The sequence below is a fragment of the Kogia breviceps genome, chromosome 16, assembly GCF_026419965.1.
Source record: "Kogia breviceps isolate mKogBre1 chromosome 16, mKogBre1 haplotype 1, whole genome shotgun sequence".
NCBI lineage: Eukaryota > Metazoa > Chordata > Mammalia > Artiodactyla > Physeteridae > Kogia > Kogia breviceps.
The window spans coordinates 75,476,295-75,497,523 of record NC_081325.1 but is presented as its reverse complement, the minus strand read 5'-3'; the positions used below and the strand labels follow the sequence as shown (position 1 = coordinate 75,497,523).

Genomic DNA, 21,229 nt, shown 5'->3' with positions numbered 1-21,229 from the left:
CTGCCTGCCAATGCAGGGGACGCAGGTTCGTGCCCCGGTCTGGGAGGATCCCACATGCCGCGTAGCGGCTGGGCCCGTGAACCATGGCTGCTAAGCCTGCACGTCTGGGGCATGTGCTCTGCAGCAGGAGAGGCCACGCGGTGAGAGGCCCGTGTACCGCAAAAAAAAAAAAAAAAAAGGTAACTTTATCAAATATTATACTAGGGTTGAGAAAACCTCTTTACTAGCTGACGAACAAAGAAATTATTCACTTTTTATTTTTTAAGTGGTTGGAATGTTATTTGCCACCCTCTAGGGTTGCTTTAAGAGTTAGGTAAATCAGGGCTTCCCTGGTGGCTCAGTGGTTGAGAGTCTGCCTGCCGATGCAGGGGACGTGGGTTCGTGCCCCAGTCTGGGAGGATCCCACATGCCGCGGAGTGGCTGGGCCCGTGAGCCATGGCCGCTGAGCCTGCGCATCCGCAGCCTGTGCTCCACAACGGGAGGGGCCACAACAGTGAGAGGCCCGTGTACCGTAAAAAAAAAAAAAAAAAAAAAAGGCAGAAAGAATATTTGAAAAAATAATGGCCAAACTCTTCCCAACTTTGTAGAAAGAATGAATTTACATATCCACAAAGCTGAATGAATTTCAAGGAGAATAAACTTAAAGAGATCCATACCAAGATGCATTATAACTAGCAGCTGAAAGACAAAGGCAAGCATAGAATTTCAAAAGTAGCAAGAGAAAAGCAATTCCTCAAGTACAAGGGATGCTCCATAAGATCAACAGCTGATTTCTTACTTGAAACTATATAATCAAAAGGCAGTGGGATGACATATTTAAGGTTCTGAATGAGGAATTATGCCAGTAAAATGGTAGAGTAGGGAGACTTACCCCTCATTCCTCCACAGAAATGCTGATTTAACAATAATATTGTGATCAAAATACCATGAAGAGACATTCAAGATCCAGCTAATAAGTAGAAGCAGTCTAGAGGAGCACAAACTGAGAAGCAGTCATATTTATACAGGTAAGAAAAGCAATTTCAATTTACTCACATCAGTCCCTCCTCCAAACAGGCTTAGCTCCACCCCAAGAAGACTGCCTCAGCTCATGATTCTCACATGGAGGGATGGTGAAGTTGGACTGTGCACAAGGCCTCATGGCCCCTCAGGGTGCCTTATGAGGAACTGGTTTCTATCTTGCCTCATACTGAGCACCGAACAACCAAAAGATCTTGGTCCCTTGAGACAGTTAGAAACAAAAAAGGGGAGTGCATCCCCTTATAGTCATGAATTTTTTTGTCATGGTTGTGGAAAAGCAGAGAACTGATACTTTTCCTCAGGAGGAAAGGAAGGACGCAAAGGGGCTTTGCTCCCAGCCTTAGAGTGACTAACACTGAGCACTGCTGACAGTGAAAGCGTATCCCAGTCAAAATCAGTCCAAGAAGATGGGGAGAAGTAGCTGCTTCTTCAAATGCACAGACAACAAAGCAAATCTACAAGGAATATGAGGAATCAGGAAAACACAACACAAAGGAAGAAAAAAAATCTCCAGTAAACAACGTGAGAGAAATGGTTACAATGAGTTGTAAATCACTTTCCACTCTAGTAAATATAAAAGTTAAAAGACAAAAGTATTTTTTAAAAAAAGAATTATGACTACAATAATGTGTTAAGACATACACAAGATAAGCAGGTGTAAGTTGTCACATTAACAAGCTAAAGTGTAGGGGAGGGAGAAGTAAAAGTACAGTTCTGGGATAAGATCAAAGTTAAGTTGTTATTAGCTTAAAGTAGACTATTATCAATAGGTTGTTTTATGTAAACCCCATGGTCAGCAGGAATAAAAACCTGTAGTAGATACATAAAATGTAAAGAGAATCAAAGCATGCCACTACAAAAAATAATCAAAGAACACAGAGAAAGACATTAAGAGAGGAAGAAAGGCACAAATGAACTGTGAAACAGCCAGAAGCAATTAACAAAAGGGAAATAATAAGTCTTCACTATCAATAATTACTTTAATGTAAATGGATTAAATTCCCCAGTCAAAACGCATAGAGTGGCTGGATTGGAAAGAACAAAATCCAACCATATGTTGCCTACAATAGACTCACTGTAGCTTTAAGGACACACATAGACTGAAAGTGAAGGGTTGGAAAACAATATTCCATTCAAATGGTAAACAAGAAAGAAGAAGTGGCTTTTCTTAAATCAGACAAAATAGACTTTAGGTCAAAACCTGTCACATGAGACAAACAGGGTCATTATGTAATGATAAATGGATCAATTCATCAAGGGGATATAACAAATATAAATATATATGCACTCAACAGTGGAGCTCCTAAATATGTAAAACAAATATTAACAGATCTGAAAGAAGAAACAGACAGCAATACAACAACAATAGGATAATTTAGTACCCCATTTTCAACAATGGATAGATCACCCAAAAGAAAATCAGTAAGGATATAGCATACTTGAACAACCCTACAGACTAAACGAACTTAACAGATATATTAGAGAACATTCTAGCCTACTGTAGCAAAATATACATTCTTAAGTGCACAAGGAAAATTCTCTAAGATAGATGAAATGTTAGGATACCAAATGAGTCTTAACAAATTAAAGAAGACTGCAATCATATCAAGCATCTTTTCCAACTAAAATAGTATGAAACCAGAAATCAGTAACAGGAGAAAATTTGAAAAACTCACAAATATGTGGAAATTAAACAATACACTCCTGAACAACCAGGGAGTCAAAAAAGAAATCAAAAGGTAAATTGAAAAATATCTTAAGACAAATAAAAATGAAAACACAACATATCAAAACTTATAGGATGCAGTAAAGCAGCACTGCTGCAATGTCCACACACACTAACATTTACATGTCCAAGGTTTACTGGCATCACAACGCATCAGCCCAAATGGCAAAGCACCCAGATAAGCACCCAGATTTTCCAAGGAGGATCAATGTAGAGTAGCCACCACGCCAGGAAGATCACAACACTCTGTGAAATTTAAGCTCACAATGGAGTAGCAGCTGCATTTTTTTGCATGATTTATAGCATTTTTGGTTTTTGCCAAATGTGTAAAACAAACCTTTTCCAAGTTATATTTTTTAATTGGTCCTTAGGGTCTTCTTCTGGCTCTATTTTAATTCTTAGGGAACAATTTGCTACCTAATAAAAGTTGCAAACATATGACTTTGGAAAATGCAGAACAATAAATAATAAGAGAATTTCAAATATTTTAGTATTTGGGTTACATTTAGGATAATTAAAGTCACATAGAAAAATACAGATGAAAGGTAGCGTTCCCAGGAATCACTGCAAAGCCCAATCCAAATTCAGTTATCTTTCTTGAGTCTCCACTCTTGGCCCCCAGCTTAACTTCCTGACACTTCTGAACTCCCCCTTGTGGTTCAAAACCCAAATATTCCCTTGCCCCCCGCCTGCTTTATTTTTCTCCATACCATTTAATTTTATCATTCTACATTTTACTCGTTCATTTGTTTGCTTTTCTGTTTTCCCTTCATGAGAAGGTAAATTCCATAAAAATGAGGACCTATATATATGTTTCACCGCTGAGCCCCAATACCCACACAGTAACTGGAACATTGTATGTTTTTAACCAGTATATGTAAAATATAAAGCAATAATTTCACACTGGAGATTTATCACAAAAATGTTATATTTATTTGTACATATACTTATTGATAAATTAATGTAAAATGTATGTTCAGTTTTATCTCCATCCTATTGTAATATTCTACAACCTAATATAACAGAGAATGAATATTTGTGAAGAGGATCTTGAGGCACCATAGAAGCCAAAATCATTTCTAAATAATAAAATACTGAATTTGATTTAGTATTGATTTTGTTTTATCATGTGCTACTTATTTAAAATTTGTACGTATTAGTATCCTTAAGGTAATTCTCTTTGTTAGGTTATTACATTAACCTAAATATTTACTCCCCAGTCATTTTAAATAAATTTATTATTTTAAATCTGATTGTAAGAAATTTTGAGGCAGATAGGTGATTTGAGATGGAGTTTGAATACAATCTTTAGACTTGAAATGTACAGGTAATTGGACTGAACTGAATTCTAAGTGGAAACGTTTCTGGGAATATTTTATTACCTTTTCGTATGGTAGGCGTGTCACTGTCTGCAATCAATTGCAAGCAGTCTTGAGTGACTGAAAAGCAAAAATATGTCATTTTATTTACTTGAATAGAAATAGTAAGGGAATAAAGATGACCAAAAACACAAAGCTGTAAACCCACTCTTCCAGTGACACCAGATCAGTTATACTTTCTATAAAGTGCCCGTGTGGTGCTCTGAAAATTACTTTAGGAAACGTGCCCACAGGCTCTTAATATAACTTGTACTTGAAACACAATATGTACTTGATATTCAAGCTTTAGAAAAACTCTATATGCTGTTGAAATACAGTGAGTATATCATCTGAACAGTTTAGCTTAACTTACTCTAAAATGTTATGCCTGTAGAGAAAGCAACTTTAGCCACTGTCATTTGTTTTTCAATTCTCTCAAATACACAAGCCAAATGATCAGATTACTCTAAAATGATTTTTTTGTTTCAAAAAATCTAACATTAATAACTCACTAGTACTGAAAATACCACTATTAACATTACTGAAAATAAAAATAATTGCTAAAATGCATTGAGCTAATATAAATCCAGGCAACTTCACAACAATCCCAAGATTTATATACTGAAAACTGCGTCATGGAAAGTGTAAACAACTTCTCCAGTCCCCAGGGATAGAAAGTGACAGGATCAGAATTTAATCACGCCTGTTTCACTGCGGAGCCAAAGTCAGGCTTTTGGTAATATGTTTTGGACTAGAAAGAGAAAGAGAGCTACAACCTCTTTTTAAGATAAAATGGAAGATTTCCCTGACTCTGCATCACCAGTAAAGCTTCTGGGAAGCATCAATTCACAACACACGTCACATACAGAATATTACACAGAGTATTCCAAAGAATACATATCTAGTCTACTAAATAAAGACAATGCCTTCAGGTAAAAGCAAAATAGGTACACTGCCTGTAGGAAAAGGAAACAAAGCAGTAAATATCTATGAAAAATATGGAACATGAACCTAAGTGTGCCTATTTTAAATTAAGAAAATATTAGTTTAGATCGTTTATTATATAGCAAGTATTTTATTCTGCGTTGAAGTAATGCTTTAAAAACATGCTTCGCAATGTATACATTTTAGGAGCTTATTAACACAGTGGAGAGTTCCTGCTGTAAGTCACTAATGGAAAACATGGAATAACAGATGTAATAATTACGTAATATTCTGAAGCTGTGCAAACGCATAGGCCTAGAAAGAATACTGTTACAGGCAGTGATGACACACGAAAATCTGCTAAGAAATTTCCCTTGGTATTTAAAGGTGGAACTATAATGATAAAAACTGTAATTCCTTTATAACCACGAGACTTTTCTAACACATTTTTATGTTAATGTGATGGTTTGGATAGGAGCAGAACATTTTGGCCACTTGGTGGTTCTTTTATTGACCTGGAAAACAACGGCGGCGATGTCTATGCCACAGGGAAATGTGGCTCATTACTGCAGTTACTACGGCAGACCCTCTGCCACAGAAAATATGGAAAAGCATCGTAACAGGCAGAAGAGCTGTGGATAAGGACAGCTTGAAAGAAAGGAACAACAGAACATCCAAAGCAGCCAAAGTCTGAAAAGCACAACGTCTAGAGTCACCATATTAAACCTATTTTTCTAACAAACACTTCTTGAGGAATCACTACATACAAGGCACCATGATAAGTTTTGTGAGGGATGCAAGGGCCAATCAGAGCATGAAAAGCTCTAATCTTTCCTCCACAATGAAAAAGAGGATCTTGACGAAAGTCAAAGTTAAATTTCCAAATTTTCCATCTTTCCTCTGTCATGTGCATGCATATTGTAAAGATTATGTGAGATAATACATCTGAAACATTTAGTACTTTACTTGGGACATAATCATTGCAAAGTCAATCTTGGCTATTATTAGTGGTATTGTTCTTAGTAGCATCGAACCAAATAAACTGGGAACACAGGGAAGGACATTAGGAAAGCAAGAAGACAAAGTGAAGCTGATAAAGGGCCCAAGGAAATACTAGAAATACTATTTCTTTCTTTCTTTCTTTTTTTTTTTTTTTTTGGCCACACGAGGCACCTGGGATCTTAGTTCCCCAGCCAGGTATCCAACACTTGCCTCCCGCACCCCTGCAGTGGAAACGCGGAGTCTTAACCTCTGGACCGCCAGGGAAGTCCCTAGAAATACTATTCCAATTAGCCCTCTCCTTGACTGTTTCCACAAACTCCTGTAGGAGACTTACCTTTTCTATTTAGACAGAAAGGGGTTTACCTAATGAGTGCTGCCTGGAAACTACCAAACTGATATGAAAATATCTGAATTTTAATCTCCAAAGCCCGACTAAAACTTGGCCACAAGCTACACATTGAAAAACTATGGTCTATTCTATCACACAGTAGCAGAAATCTAACTTTTAGAAGAAAATACACTATGGAGAGAAATTTTTATTTCATGAAATACTCTTCAGAAAAGAAAATGAGATATTAAAATGACAGTTCAAGAGTAGTGTTTGAATTATACTCACGAAAGCTAGTGTTATTCATTAGTTTTCCTTATTCCAGAGAAAGTCACTGGGCTTTTCAAGGAGATAAGTTCTTGGAAATAAGAACAGGACTTTCCATCCTGCCCTCATTAGATGCTGTTCAGGTCCCATCAACTCTATCAGTGCTACTTACCTCTTCAGTTTTCAACTCTTCCTTTTAAGGAAATTTGATATCTATTATCAACTTATCTCCAGTTCAGTCTTTTAGGACTCTCTTTCCAATTCAACATAGATCTGATTTTAGACTATAGATTATTGCTTACAAAAAGTTGGCCAAAAGAGAGCAGCACTGTTTTTGTATCTCCCAATAGCATAGATATCCAACCACAAGAGTTTTGAGAATGCACAGTCTAATATAAGAAACATAATATCGATAACAATTGTGGTATTAATTGACTGTGTTTGGTTTTCAAATGTCTTTCACACATCTTTCCTGCTGCTACAGTTTAGGGGAATTATACAAGAGTTTGAGAAGGGTTTATCTTTTTAACTAAGCAAGGCAGTAGCATATACACTAAAACATTTCTGTGTCAATGGGGAGACACATATTTCTAAATATATATATGTGTATATATATCTCATATTATAATGATGTGAGAGCCACAGATAATTAATCTTAAGTACATTTTTACAGCATAAGAAAATTTACTCATAATATTAAACCATGTGAAAAATATTTCTAAAAACAAGACATTATATTGATGACAAAGCTAGCTTACAAAAGAGAATTCCTAAAATAAGAAATTTTAGACAAAAGTCATTTGCTATTGCTCAATATTTGATATAATAAAATCCAATCATCTTCACAATCAGAATAGTGGTTGGACTGATTGAGATTGAAAGCCACCTTTTAAAGTGGCTTTTAATCAGGAAAAGAGATTTATAGGTTTATGGAATTGCTAATAACTGTTGTATTGTTTTCTGTGTTGGAACCAAACCTTTTCAAACTGGAATCCAGTTTATTATACATTATTTCAACGAAGCTAAATCTAATAGAAACTACCGTAAATAATGCAATTATTGCAGATTATGCATGGTTCCCATGAAAAGCATCCCACAATGAGCTTTTCCCATTACTCGTGTCCTACACCCACTAACTCCCATAAGTTCTCACTCATCTCATTCAAGAAGCTTCTTCTAAGCTCTTCAGTCTGAATGAGCTGCCCTCCCTTCATCTTCTTTTATCGTTCTTCTTTCTTCTGTTGTCTTACTTATTACATTGTACACTTTTCAAGCACGAGGACTCTGAAGATGATGCCTCTCTTCATTTCTGTAGAGATTTCATTCCGTACATGGCAGTCATGACAAATGTAAGAGTTGGAATTTTCTTGAGCTAGTTTGGAATAAATCATCAGAGGCTGGAAAAGTTTAATTAAGAGAAATCCCTTAAAGATCTAAATATTGACCTAATGCTGGACACAGATTTATGAAGAAATCAAATAAATCATGGTTTTAGGATAAACATTTCTACTGGAATGGGAAGACAAAATTTTAGGGGTGGAAACTGGATTATAAACTTTTATTTGATCAGGGATAAGCAGTTTGTGTAACTGGCAACATTTTTTAAGTTACTTATTGGTAACTTACAAAAACAATGAATTGAGAGAGTTTTCAAAGAATTTCTAGAGAGCTAGGTTGAGAAGTCTGTATTTGACTTACTAGAAAATAGAAAAAATATTAGGAATTCTTAATCTTGAGAGGGGCTTGCCTGATACATGTTGTGCTTGAGAAAGATCATACATGTGTCTATGTGTAGAACGAACTGCTGTAAAGGGAGAATGAAAGCCAAGGTTCAGCTCTTGACTGGTAATAAATACGTGGGTGATTTGGTCTAAAATGCAATTATGTAAGTGGAGCACCCAAGACAAACTGTGAAAAAACTTTAAAAGTTTCTGACTAATGAGTATATGTGCTTGAAGGAGAATTAAAAACTAATAATAAAAGCAGGTTTTCAATTCTGGGGAATTCACAAAGATGGCAGCATTATAATGGTCTTGGGGAAGTGAGAAAGGGGTGCTGAATCTTTGGAGGGCTTGGAATGAAGCTGATAAAGTAGAAATAAATATAACTGACAGAAGTAAAGTAATAGGTTTGAATTGAAGATTTTCTCTGTGCACAAGACTCTGTGCACAGAGTCTTGACATGAACTGGAAGTTGCCATGTACCACTCATAATATAATCATGTTCTATGACTAAAGTAAGGCAGGATATGTAAGATGGCAGCCCTCTGGATAGCCTCATAAGAGTAAAGTAACAAAGACAAAAAAAAAAAACCCCAAAATACCATCTTCATCTAACGTTGTTCAATTTTGCAAATGATCAAATACTTTAACTTAAAATTACCAATTTTATAGCTGTCATTATCTCCACAGGATATGTTTTTTCCTCGGTCATGACTTCTTTGCATTATTTTAGGATATTTCACTTTATTAATGACGCATACTCAGAAGGCACTGGGTATCGCTAACTTACCAGTGAAGGACATTAGCTTCATAACACAACGTGCAAACACGTCTGAAGTCAAGGAAGATAAAACCCAAAACAGAAATACACCTGACTATCTGGAGAAAGGTAGCAATAAATTGCACAGTTGGCTGTTACATTTTCAACTCCCGCTTGGACATTCCCACCTGAACGCCATAGCGATACCTCAAGTTTCATCTGCCTCAAATCTATTTCTTGATCTTCTCCACACACATTCACCTCTCACCCCTTCTCTGTTTTCTCTCTTAGTGGATATGTAACTGTCCTCTGAGTTGCTCAAACTAGAAACTTTATAAACATGCCTTATTCCTTCCTCCTCAATCTTGAAATTCAACTAATAACCAAGTTCTAGTGGTCTGAACTTTTAACTTTCGTTCAATTAAGATTTCATCTCTCATTCATCCATTCAACAATTTTACTGAGCACTAGATTTGTGTCACATGTTGCACTTAGGGAATACCAAAAAAAAAAAGGAGATATAATTCCTACCCCCATGGCGCTTACAATCTAGTGGCAAGAAAAGGCATGAATCAGTAACACCAAAACAGAATTAAAATTGCAACTGTAAGAGAGATACAGTGCCCACATGTCTGAGCCAATGAGGAAGGCTTCTTTGAACGGTGGCAAGCTTGGCTGAAGGAGAGAGACAGAGAGGGAGAGAGAGAGGGAGAGAGGGAAAGAGAGAGAGAAAGAGAGGGGGGGGAGGGAGAGATGGTAAGATGGGGAGAATCGCAGCCTAAATTCAGATCTTTACCCTCACAATTACCTTAGCCTACCTAGTTGTGCCTCTTCCATTTTCTATAACTCCTAGTCCATCACTTGCATCTCCTCCAGAATTATCTTCCTAAACCCCAACCCTATCTTGTCCTTTGCATGTTTATAATTCCTTCAAAGGGTTTCTTTGCACACAAAATCCAAGTCTACCTGCATAGCCTCATGACCCTCGTCTCCCACCCCTGCTGTACCGACACACACCTTCTCAGAACAGGAGGTCGTCTTCGTGTTTCCAGGACTTTGTATCTCCCATTCCCTACGGCTAAATATTCCTCACCTTTCCCACTGGTGAAACCTCATTCATGCTTCAGGGCTCAGGTCACATATCAAATCTTTCCCTGCTCCTTCTAGCTAAATATTTGATGCCATTACACTTTGTACGTACATCTACTGAAATACATTTCACTATATGTACTCATTGTTTCTATAACTGCTTCCATCCCTAGACTGTGAGTCACTTCATATCAAGGGCCATCATTTACAAATTTGCAGTGTCTGATTTACAGCACATTAAAAAAAAACACCTGTGGAACAATTTAGAAAAGAAAGTAGACATCATACCAACATCTAACCTTTCCAAATAATTCTTAAAATCCCCATCCTTACATCCAAATTTATAATACATGTTAAATCAAATTAAATGAATGTTTTAGGGAAAACAGTTTCCATTAAAAAAAAAAAAAACTATGTCCATGATGTCTAAACTCTGTAACAATAAATCTTTGGGTCCATGGTTTTATGGAAAACATTCTTCGTAACGAATAATCTCAATGAGTTTTTGAGACGTCATCCATAGAACTGTAGCACGCTATAATATTTTTAAAAGTAAATGGTTGTGTGCTATTTCTCTAGAATTTCTTCGTCTCTAGTTGCCAGAAGAAGCTCTAGGGTAGTAGATAGAAGAGAACAAAGATGAGCTGAAGTGCAGCTTCACAACTTGTGTCAGCAGATACCATGAAGCACTTATTTTCCATTTCTTTGTCTCCCTGACACAGGACAGTCAGAGGAGAGGGACGCAGAGGAGACGAGGAAAGCCTGAACTTCAATCAATCACCATTTGCAAAAACCCCCAAGGAGATGGTTGCTTACTATAATAAGGTCTCTTCTTGTATTTTTTCTATTTCCTGTTTTATTACTGTTACCATACATTGGATACACTCTCCTCTTACCCACATCTACTTAACATTTAAAACCCAGCTCAGCTCTTCTCGACCATGGTCTAGATAATCTTTCAGTCTGTGATCTCCACTACTGACATTCTGTGATTCCATAACTAGCCATCCTTCTCGCTGGTAATAATATTAATAAGAATTTAGGCTTCTCCAGGATCCAATAACTTTTCTCAAAACTGGTGCTTTATTTGAACGTTAAGCACATATAGCTCACGTGATCAAAAAAACTCAGAATTTATAGTCGAGATAATAAATTCAACCTTAGCTCTTAAACCAATTAGTTATTTAATCATGAGATTGACACTTAATTTTGAAATACTTTTTCTTATCTGTAAACTGAAAAAAAAATACCCATTTCATAGTGTTGTGAGAATTAGTTGAAGTCATAATTTGCATGTGTTTTGTAAAGGCAAAAGACATTGTTGTTTTTTAATTGTTATTTATTATCTTCAAATTTACACTAGTTTTTAAAAATTTCTCCAACTCAGTACTGGGTTTCTGAAAAGAGGGGTTGGCTGTGCCTGGGCTTCAACTCTCTCACCTAAAATGCAGAAAATAATGCCAGCACTGCAGGGTTATGAAGAGGGCAAATGATAATCATAGGTCCACAGGGCCTAACCCAGAGCTTTCACATGGACCATACTCGGCTAATTTCATTTCATTTCTCTCCCCTTTTCTGTATATTCTAGAAAGCCTACCTCAGAGCTTTGCACAGTAGGTGTCTCCTCTATTTTCAGAAAAGTCTGTTTCTTCTCTAACTCCTCAGAAATGGGGATACTTTTTTTTTTTAATATGTCCTTTGAGGAATTTTTATTTTTTTAACATCTTTATTGGAGTATAATTGTTTTACAATGATGTGTCAGTTTCTGCTGTATAACAAAGTGAATCAGCTATACGCATACATCTATCCCCATATCTTCTCCCTCTTGCATCTTCCTCCCACCCTCCCTATCCCACCCCCTCTAGGTGGTCACAAAGCACCGAGCTGATCTCCCTGTGCTATGCGGCTGCTTCCCACTAGCTAGCTATCTTACATTTGATAGTGTATATATGTCCATGCCACTCTCTCACTTCGTCCCAGCTTACCCTTCCCCCTCCCTGTGTCCTCAAGTTCATTCTCTACGTCTGCGTCTTTACTCCTGTCCTGCCCCTAGGTTCATCAGAACCATTTATTTTTTTTAGATTCCATATATACGTGTTAGCATATGGTATTTGTTTTCCTCTTTCGGACTGACTTCACTCTGCACGACAGATTCTAGGTCCATGTACCTCACTACAAATAACTCAATTTTGTTTCTTTTTATGGCTGATCAATATTCCATTGTATATATGTGCCACATCTTCTTTAGCCATTCATCTGTCTATGGACACTTAGGTTGCTTCCATTGTCCTGGCTATTGTAAATAATGTTGCAATGAACATTGTGGTGCATGTCTCTTTTTGAATTATGCTTTTCTCAGGGTATATGCCCAGTAGTGGGATTGCCGGGTCATATGGTAGTTCTTTTTTTAGTATTTTAAGGAACCTCCGTACTGTTCTCCATAGTGGCTGTATCAATTTACATTCCCACCAACAGTGCAAGAGGGTTCCCTTTTCTCCACACCCTCTCCAGCATTTCTTGTTTGTAGATTTTTTGATCATGGCCATTCTGACCGGTGTGAGGTGATACCTCACTGTAGTTCTGATTTGCATTTCTCTAGTGATTAGTGATGTTGAGCATCCTTTCATGTGTTTGTTGGCCATCTGTATATCTTCTTTGGAGAGATGTCTATTTAGGTCAAAGAGAATCCCACCACAACAAAAGAGCAGCTGCCCAATACAGATCCTGTAAGTAGGACTTGACCTATAAAAAGCATAATTAACCATTAAAACTAATATCACCCATTTCTATGAATTATTAATGAGACTGCATCCCTCGACATTATGAATTTATTTTTAAAATACCTAGGCATGTCTGCATTTTTTTTTAATGTTGAAAGTATAAAGAATTATTGAGCTTTCAGGGATTAGATGGAAAGACTTACCCTGGCCTCCCTATTTAAAATACAGACATGTCCTCTTACCCTTCTTCACCCTTAACTCTGCCGATTCTCTTAACCCTGCCCTAAATTTTTCACTTTTGCAATGTATTTGACATTTTTTAGTATTGTAATTTCCTCATTAATTATGTTTATTGATTATTTTCTATGGCTTTCTACCTCACTGCAATGTAATCTCCAATGCACGGGAAACTTTTATCTGTTTGTCTTCTAATCAATACCCAACAACTAGAACAGTGCTTGGACCTCCTAGGTCAGGGAAGATTGGAAGAGATACAATATCGCTTCTGGCTGCACTGGTTGGTTCGCTTCCTGGCTCTTCTGTTTCCCAAAACTTTAAACTTGATAAGAACAGGGTTCAGAGGTTTGGTTACCAGGTCACTATTTTCATTTTAAATACTTTTGTGGAAATTGAACAGAATCCAGCTCTTGCAACACTGAAAAGAAGGCTCTCGTTATTTGAAACAGGGGAAAAGAAAAATAACACTCAGGGAAGATTCTGGTCAAAGATCACCATGACAGAAGCCAGCTGTTTCTGTTCTAGGAAGGAACACACCCTTGCTGGGTAAGAGGCTGACGTTAGCCTCATCTGGGGACAAACTGGATGGTTGAGTTATACACTGCATGCTTTTAACACTCGCTTTACAGCCTTGTAAGTTATAGCTGAGCCCGAAATGCCGATGAAGCAAAGAATGGATGTTACCGACCCCTCAGACACCCCATCTATTCTTGCAAAGGAAATGGACTATGGATTTCAAGAAAGAAATATTAATATTTCAAAAATATTAATAGCATTGATATCTTTAACAACAAAAATATTTACCCCAGAGAAATACTTTAGTTATACTATTAGGTGTTAATTTATGTGCATTATATTAAAAACTCTGATTTTTAAAAACTATTAAATGCATTCTGGTGTCCTGGATGGCTCCCGGAACATGATAAGACCTTAGCGGAAAAGCTGGTGAAATTCAAATAAAGTCAGGAGTTCAGTTAAATCCTAATGTTGGTCCCTAAGTTGTGACAAAGGTACCATGGTAACGTAAGATGTTAACATTAGGGGAAATGGCATGAAGGATACATGGCAGCTCACTGCACTGTTATTGCAACTTTCCTGTAATTCTAAAATAATTTCAAACTAAAAAGTTTATTTTAAAATGGAGAAAAATAAAGTAGATTGGTCAGAATTTTACAAGAAATATTTGAAAGATAAAATATGGGCAAATTTTTCTGCTCTTGTTTTTATATTTCTTTGAAATGCTCATGCTTTCACTACTTCATTCCTTTTTTTGTTTTTTGGGTTTTTTTTTTTTAACTTTTTTGCTGTGCCATGCAGCACGGGTATCTTAGTTCCCCGAGCAGGGATAGAACCCACACCCCCTTCATTGGGAGCACGGAATCTTAAACCTGGACTGCCAGGGAAGGCCCTTTCACCACTATTTTTTTTTTTTTTTTGGCGGTACGTGGGCCTCTCACTGTTGTGGCCTCTCCCGTTGCGGAGCACAGGCTCCGGACGCGCAGGCTCAGCGGCCACGGCTCACGGGCCCAGCCGCTCCGCGGCACGTGGGATCTTCCCGGACCGGGGCACGAACCCATGTCCCCCGCATCGGCAGGCGGACTCTCAACCACTGCACCACCAGGGAAGCCCCACCACTATTTTTAATATTACAGTTGAGATGAGTATAATAAACATTATTAATAAAAAATATTGTTTGCCTTTCTATAATCTAAAATACATGGGTTTCTCATAACTTTTAAATTCCCTACTGAATAACAAGGGAAAAAATGAAAGGTCACCTAATTTTATTAATAAACTGTTTTAATTCAGTAGGAACCCATTTGGAAGAATTCACTTTCTCGATGGACTCTGAAGATGCTTATCTTTAGATTCTTGAAATGAATAGAATTATAGTTAAATGCAGGTTCAAAACATGGGTCATCATGATTTCATCTGTGAAGAAATTTTCATGCGTAATATTTTCAAAGCCTTGTCACTTTAGTTTTTGTTTTTGGTTTTTTTTAATTGAGACTATCTCCAAATACACTTACGGGCTTAAAAGTGAATGTTTGGCTATTGTAACCATTTGGCAATTTTAATCCTGGATTTCCCCACATTGTTTGTTACATTATAATCAGAAATTATCTTATGAAACACATGAAACTAACTGAGACTTTCATTTGAAACACAATATAATTAAGAAAAACAAAAGTGGAGCCACAGTACCAAATTCGAGAATGAAGTAACAGCAGCGTGTTTACTCTGGGGGTGTCTGCAAGAAATACTAAACGGTGCGTAGGCTGCTGGGGGTGTCTGTCCTTCAGCTACTGCTGTTCAGCTTGCGAATTTCACTGACTTGTGTCCTGAAGATACATGCCCTTTTCTGTATGTAAATAATATGTCAATCAAAATTTTTAAAAATTAAGCTAAAACCCCATGAAATTATAGTTAAAGGAGCTGCAGAATATGGGAGCTTCTCTATGACTTTTCAATGAGCCCAAATAGTGCCTCTACCTGGTGCACCGAGAGAGTCTGAGGCAAGGGGTTTCCAGACTGCCCCTGCGACTTCAGCGTTATGACCATGCTCATTCTTTGGTTAATAAGTTATTTTAAAGGTCAAGTTAAAAAAAATTTCGGGCTTCCCTGGTGGCGCAGTGGTTGAGAGTCCGCCTGCCGATGCGGGGGACGCGGGTTGGAGCCCCGGTCCGGGAGGATCCCACGTGCCGCGGAGCGGCTGGGCCCGTGAGTCATGGTCGCTGAGCCTGCGCGTCCGGAGCGTACCGGAAAAAAAAAGAAAAAAATTCATAAGATGGCCTTTGATCAAAACCTGACAAATGAAGAAATATGGGAAAATCCCTTCCCCCCCAAATGATGCCAACTCATTCTATCTTATTTGATATTGAGCCCCAAATTGATTAACACATATTCATGGAATACCTACAGGGTGCAAGTGTCTTGATGAATATACAAAAGGAGAAAATAGGAACAGACCACAGAAGTCTCCACTCTTTAGTTGAACAGACGGGGTATACACAAATGAAAAGAAAACAACCTTCCCAGGTAATATGTGATGAGCATCAAATACCAATGCAATAACTACGCTTGCTGTGTGCTGGGGAGGTTCGACTTTCTAGCCCACAACATACTGGCATTTACTTACAAACTGAATATCCACACAACAAAACTGAGATGCCTGGTGAAATCTGGGTTGGATTTATAGAAAAATAAGAATGAGTAACATTCTGGTATGTTACTTAGCAATATTCAGCTGTGAACCTTTTTGACACAGTTATAAAATAATGGCAAACTGATGTTGAGAGTATATACAGAAAGCAGAGTATTTTAGAAAAAATCTAGAATAATATTATAATTCTGTTAAGTATAAGTCCACTGAGTGTAGTACTGACGTGGCTTAAAAATAAGCGTGAGATCAAATACTATACCATTTACTGAAAATTCTGTTTTTTAGCAGTTTAACAAGCTATTTGAAAATGTTAAGACTCCTAATGGCAATAAACCCTTTTAAATTTAACTATGAAAGAATAGCGAAACCTATGTAAGGAAAAGTGTCTTATTGTGAAATTTAAAATTCTGTATTTAATAGAGATATTAAAAATTCTTGAATATATCAATTCAAAGTGTGAAAATTCATTTTCTTCTTCAGAGTTACAGTTTTTCTAAAATTCCAACAAAAACGTTTATAGAAAATGAATAAATAAAATAGAAACTAACGCTTTGAAAGTAAAAGGGATAACTTTGGCTTTTGAGTTTTACTTAAAACAAATCACAACAACTAGAATGGAAACTAAAACCAAAGAAAGTTGCTAGATTCAAACTGCATAGAATTTTCTCCATTCCAAAAAAAAGGATCCTACCAAACAGAAAACAAACAAAAATCATGGAGTTTCAGACAACCTTCTTCGTATATATATATATATATATATATGCATTAATTTTGGAGTAAGGCTCAACAAAATAAATTTTCCCTGCACAAGAGGACAGTGTCTAAAACAACATTCAAGCCAATTTCATTGACCGGGAATAACTGCTATTACCTATCACTAAGGTTCTGGTCTTCAAACCTTTCATCTGGGATCTGTGAATGTTATAAATATATGTAGAGAGAGATTTAGAGCTATATATGTACTAAGTATATTTATAGAGTATATATATATATATATATATATATATATACACAATACATATATATATATATAAACACCATATATATCCTACATTAGGGTTTGTAAAAATCTGAGGCAAACCACGATGACGAGCATAGTGACCACATCTGGGCTATGGAAACCGGGTGCATTCTGATTCGTTGGTTAGAATTTTCTGCTATTCTCCAAACTTTCTAAAAATTACAAATTATTTGGGGAAAATTTGTCAGTATACAATTTTTGGATGCCCTAGTAACACAAATATGAAAAACTATTCACATGGGAGGAAATTTTAAAATATTAATAGAACATATTTTGGTCAACTGGGACTCAGGGAGTTATTGATTTCTTACTCAGTTCTTTCCTTCTTAAATCTGCTGTAATGAGCCTATATCCTCTTTGGAATGGAAAAGCTAGGGTTTATTTTTAATATTAATATTTAGAGGCAGGGGAATACTAGCAGACAAGGTTGAAGAAGATTGAGGCATCCTCACCCTACTAGGCATTGAAGCTCATTTTATTATGAAATTACTTAAAATATTTAATACAGATAAATAGGAAGTAAATCAATGAAAAAAAAAAAGTCTCAAAAGAGATTCAACTATACATGAGGAACGTAATATAATATAGTAAGCATTCCAATGCAAATGAGGTAAAAAGAATAATCTAATGAATTTGGCCGAGATATTTAGCAACAGTTTGGAAGGAAAAAGTAAAGGAAGAAAGGGGAAGTTAAGGAAGGAAGGAAGGAAGATCCTAAGAAAGGAAGTTAGTATGACATGACCTACCAAAATAAACTCCAGGACTAATGGATTAAATACCAAAATACAACACTAAATTCCAAAAAAGTCAAAATGGCAGAGAAAAGAATAAACTACTTAAGAGACTATGAACAAATATATTTTTAGCTTTGATGTATTAAAGAAAATTTTAAAAGTGTATCACATTAAAATATACAGATGCAAAATCTCTGTACAAGTTTAAAAAAACTGCAAAATATTGTGAAAATATTTACCTCAAAATTTTGATAAACAATATGCCTAATATAGAGTTTATTCAAAATTATTTTAAAAATAGGACAAATGAGGGAAGTTACAAATAAAAATTAGCAGAAGATAAAATTAGAAGTTATCAAGATATGCAGAAAGAAGATAATTCTTATTTGTAAGCGAGCAAAAAATTAAATTTGAGGCACTGTTTTACAACTACTAAACTAGCCAAAATATATTTTTAAAGATAAAATGCTATAAGAATGTGGAGAACTTGTACACTGCATTTCTGATTGCATACATTTGTAATTCATTTTGCAAACAGCACGGCAACAGGTAGCAAGGGTGCTAAAGATGTTCATTCTCTTTGGCTCAGACATTCCATGTATGGAATTTATATTGAATATATGCATAAAATTCCTCAGAAACAAAGAGATCTGCACAAAAATGCTGGCATGTTCCATTCTATCAAAATAATTGGAAATGATCATGATAAACAACTGTATGATAACAAATAAATATGGATGTGTGAGAATTACTTAGAAACAAGGAAAACCTTTATTGTGTAATAAGTGAGTACAAAAATATACCACAGTATACATACTGAATTTTTTCAATTATGTAAAAAATATAGATGATAAAACACAAAATATGAAAATAATCGATGTGTTAAAGCATAGTAAAAATGAGTGTTTTCCAGTTTTAAAATGTTTAAACCCAATTGTTTCTGATAATTGGCACAAAGATATGATAACCAGATACAAAATTTACAGTTGTATAAAACGAGGAAGAATTTTTTCCACGAATAAGGCATTTAGTGAAAAATAAGTTTACAGAAGGAGCATCCGGGGTGTGTGTGTGTGTGTGTGTGTGTGTGTGTGTGTGTGTGGTGTGACAGGAGACCTATTCTGTCTCTCGTGCACTTCTGTTCAGAAGTACAAATACATGTAAATAATTACACCTGTTGGGTCTGCCTCACACTCACCGTGAAGATTAAAGAAAACAGGAGGTGTGATGATACCTCTCCTAGTACAAGCCTGCCTGGCACATTCTAGGGGCTCAAGAAAAGGTTCCTTCAATATAAAAGGGAAACAGCAGCAAGGATTTGTTAAATTGCAATATTAGTAAGTGCAATTCAAATGCTCTTTTTCAGCCTTGAAATGAATCATGTCTTGGGAGGTGCCACCAAACCTGAGGTGTCAGGAATCCATACAATTCTGTGGAACACGTGGAGCAGGAAGAAAGCAAATCACTAAGGAACTATTACAAGATTATAAACGTGCGGAGCTCCAGGAAAAGCACACATTAAAGAAAAGCATTAAAATCTGTGTGTGTGTGAGTGTGTACAAATAAGCTTTTTTAAAAAAAGCAAGACACCAAATAAAGCACAAACATGCAACTGCTTCCGGGGCGATCTACACGTGGTTTCAGAGCGGCTACGCCCCCCCCCAGGAGATGCAGTCTGGCTGCCCTTCTCTGACAAAATCCCACTCTACACTGGCACATGGTGCTTTTTTCCTGCACTGCTAGACGATGCTCCTGACATAGGAGTGAACTATCTACTTGAGGGGAAATGTGGGCCCCTTTCCCCTTTTCTAAAGTGCCGCAAAGATAAATACCTCTCCCCACAAAATCTGCTCACTGTAGGACAAAGCATGCTGTCGGCCTATTCCATCGGCCAGGGCTTGGCTTTGCCCTGGAGCCACACCTGGCTGGGATGGTGAGTTTCCAAGTTTCTAGGTCCTGTTTGGCTCCCCTCTCCTCCTCACCTGTGAACTGGGATCCCTGACGCCTAGCCGCTTCTGTGCCCCACACATACCTGTTTCTTCTGCATCCTGCAGGCCACGCTTACTCCTGCTGCGTTGGCTGGAGTTGCTTTCTCCTGGAGCTGGTAGCGCAAAGCTCCCCTGCCAAGAGAAAAGCGCCCCGTTATTGCCAGGGCGTCTGGCTGCGGGGGCGCGGGGCTGGGGCTGCCGCGGACTCACTTTCAGGGCGGAGGTGGTGGCTGCAGCCTCCTGCAGGGCGGCCCCGGGGGCTGCGGCTCCCGCCCGGGGGGCGCCGGGCAGCTCCCGCAGCTCTGCCCGGAGCCTTCCCAGCTCCGCTTGCAGGGAAGCCACACGGCAGAAGGACAGCACCGTGAGGCAGCAGGCCAGCAGGGCCAGCAGCAGAGTCACGGCCAGCAGCTTTCCATCTTTGGAGAAGCGGACAGGGGGGTTTTCCTTCTGGGGGAGGATGGAGACTGTCTCCTTCAGTTTCATTTCGTCTCTGGTCTTAAGGCGAGAAAGGCGTGACTGATGCCCTGTGGAGTCATCCATTTCCCTCCTTGAACTTTGAAGGTTCGGGCCCTCACAGTCAGTGACCACGGAGAATGGATCATTTCCTGTTATCTGTGTTTGTTGATGTCCTACATTGACTACACGGCCCAGCCCGGCGCTCGCCCTCCGGAGAGTTCTCCTGAATTTTCTCCTCTCTGCCCGGCTGCATCTCTGCCGCTACTGTACGATAGGTCTTCCTGGCATTCGCCCTTCTATGCGATTGCTCAATCAGTCTTCCTCATTTCACTTTCAGTTTTTGTAAGAATTTTAAGGGCATCTCAGAACACCCACGCACAAACGGGCCCCTTGAATCTACTGCGGGGAAGGAGGAGGGGGTTTGGACCAGCACACGCCTGACAGCTTTTAAGACAGGAAGGTGTTTAAGGAGCTGCCCCTGAGGCATTAGGAGAGAACTGGGTCCACTTGGGGCCACGTGGCTTTGTCGGGAAGGGAGAAAAGAACATTAATAAGTTCCTGCCGGTGTGATAAAATTAATGAATGCCAAGGTCAGATAAGCTAAGTACTTTAGCATTGAACTGTAGTCAGCTGGAGAGTGATTTATTAACAGTCTCTAAGTGGGAAATAAAATGAAATGTCCTTAGACAAGGCATAAAAGTCTGCTGGAGAGTAC

General features: G+C 37.8%; 1 protein-coding gene across 1 annotated transcript in view; it reads right to left on the bottom strand.

Moving 5' to 3' along the window:
* Nucleotides 1-20,805, bottom strand: part of TNFSF13B (TNF superfamily member 13b) — a 39,665-nt gene extending 18,860 nt beyond the window's left edge. Inside the window, exons 1-3 of the mRNA XM_059041510.2 lie at nucleotides 20,269-20,805; nucleotides 20,103-20,190; nucleotides 4,129-4,185 (exon numbers count right to left, since the gene is read on the bottom strand). Of these exons, the coding sequence (XP_058897493.2) occupies nucleotides 4,129-4,185; nucleotides 20,103-20,190; nucleotides 20,269-20,598 (475 nt within the window). The 5' untranslated portion in view covers nucleotides 20,599-20,805. The remainder of the gene's footprint in view (nucleotides 1-4,128; nucleotides 4,186-20,102; nucleotides 20,191-20,268) is intronic.
* Between the last annotated feature and the right edge of the window lie 424 nt (nucleotides 20,806-21,229).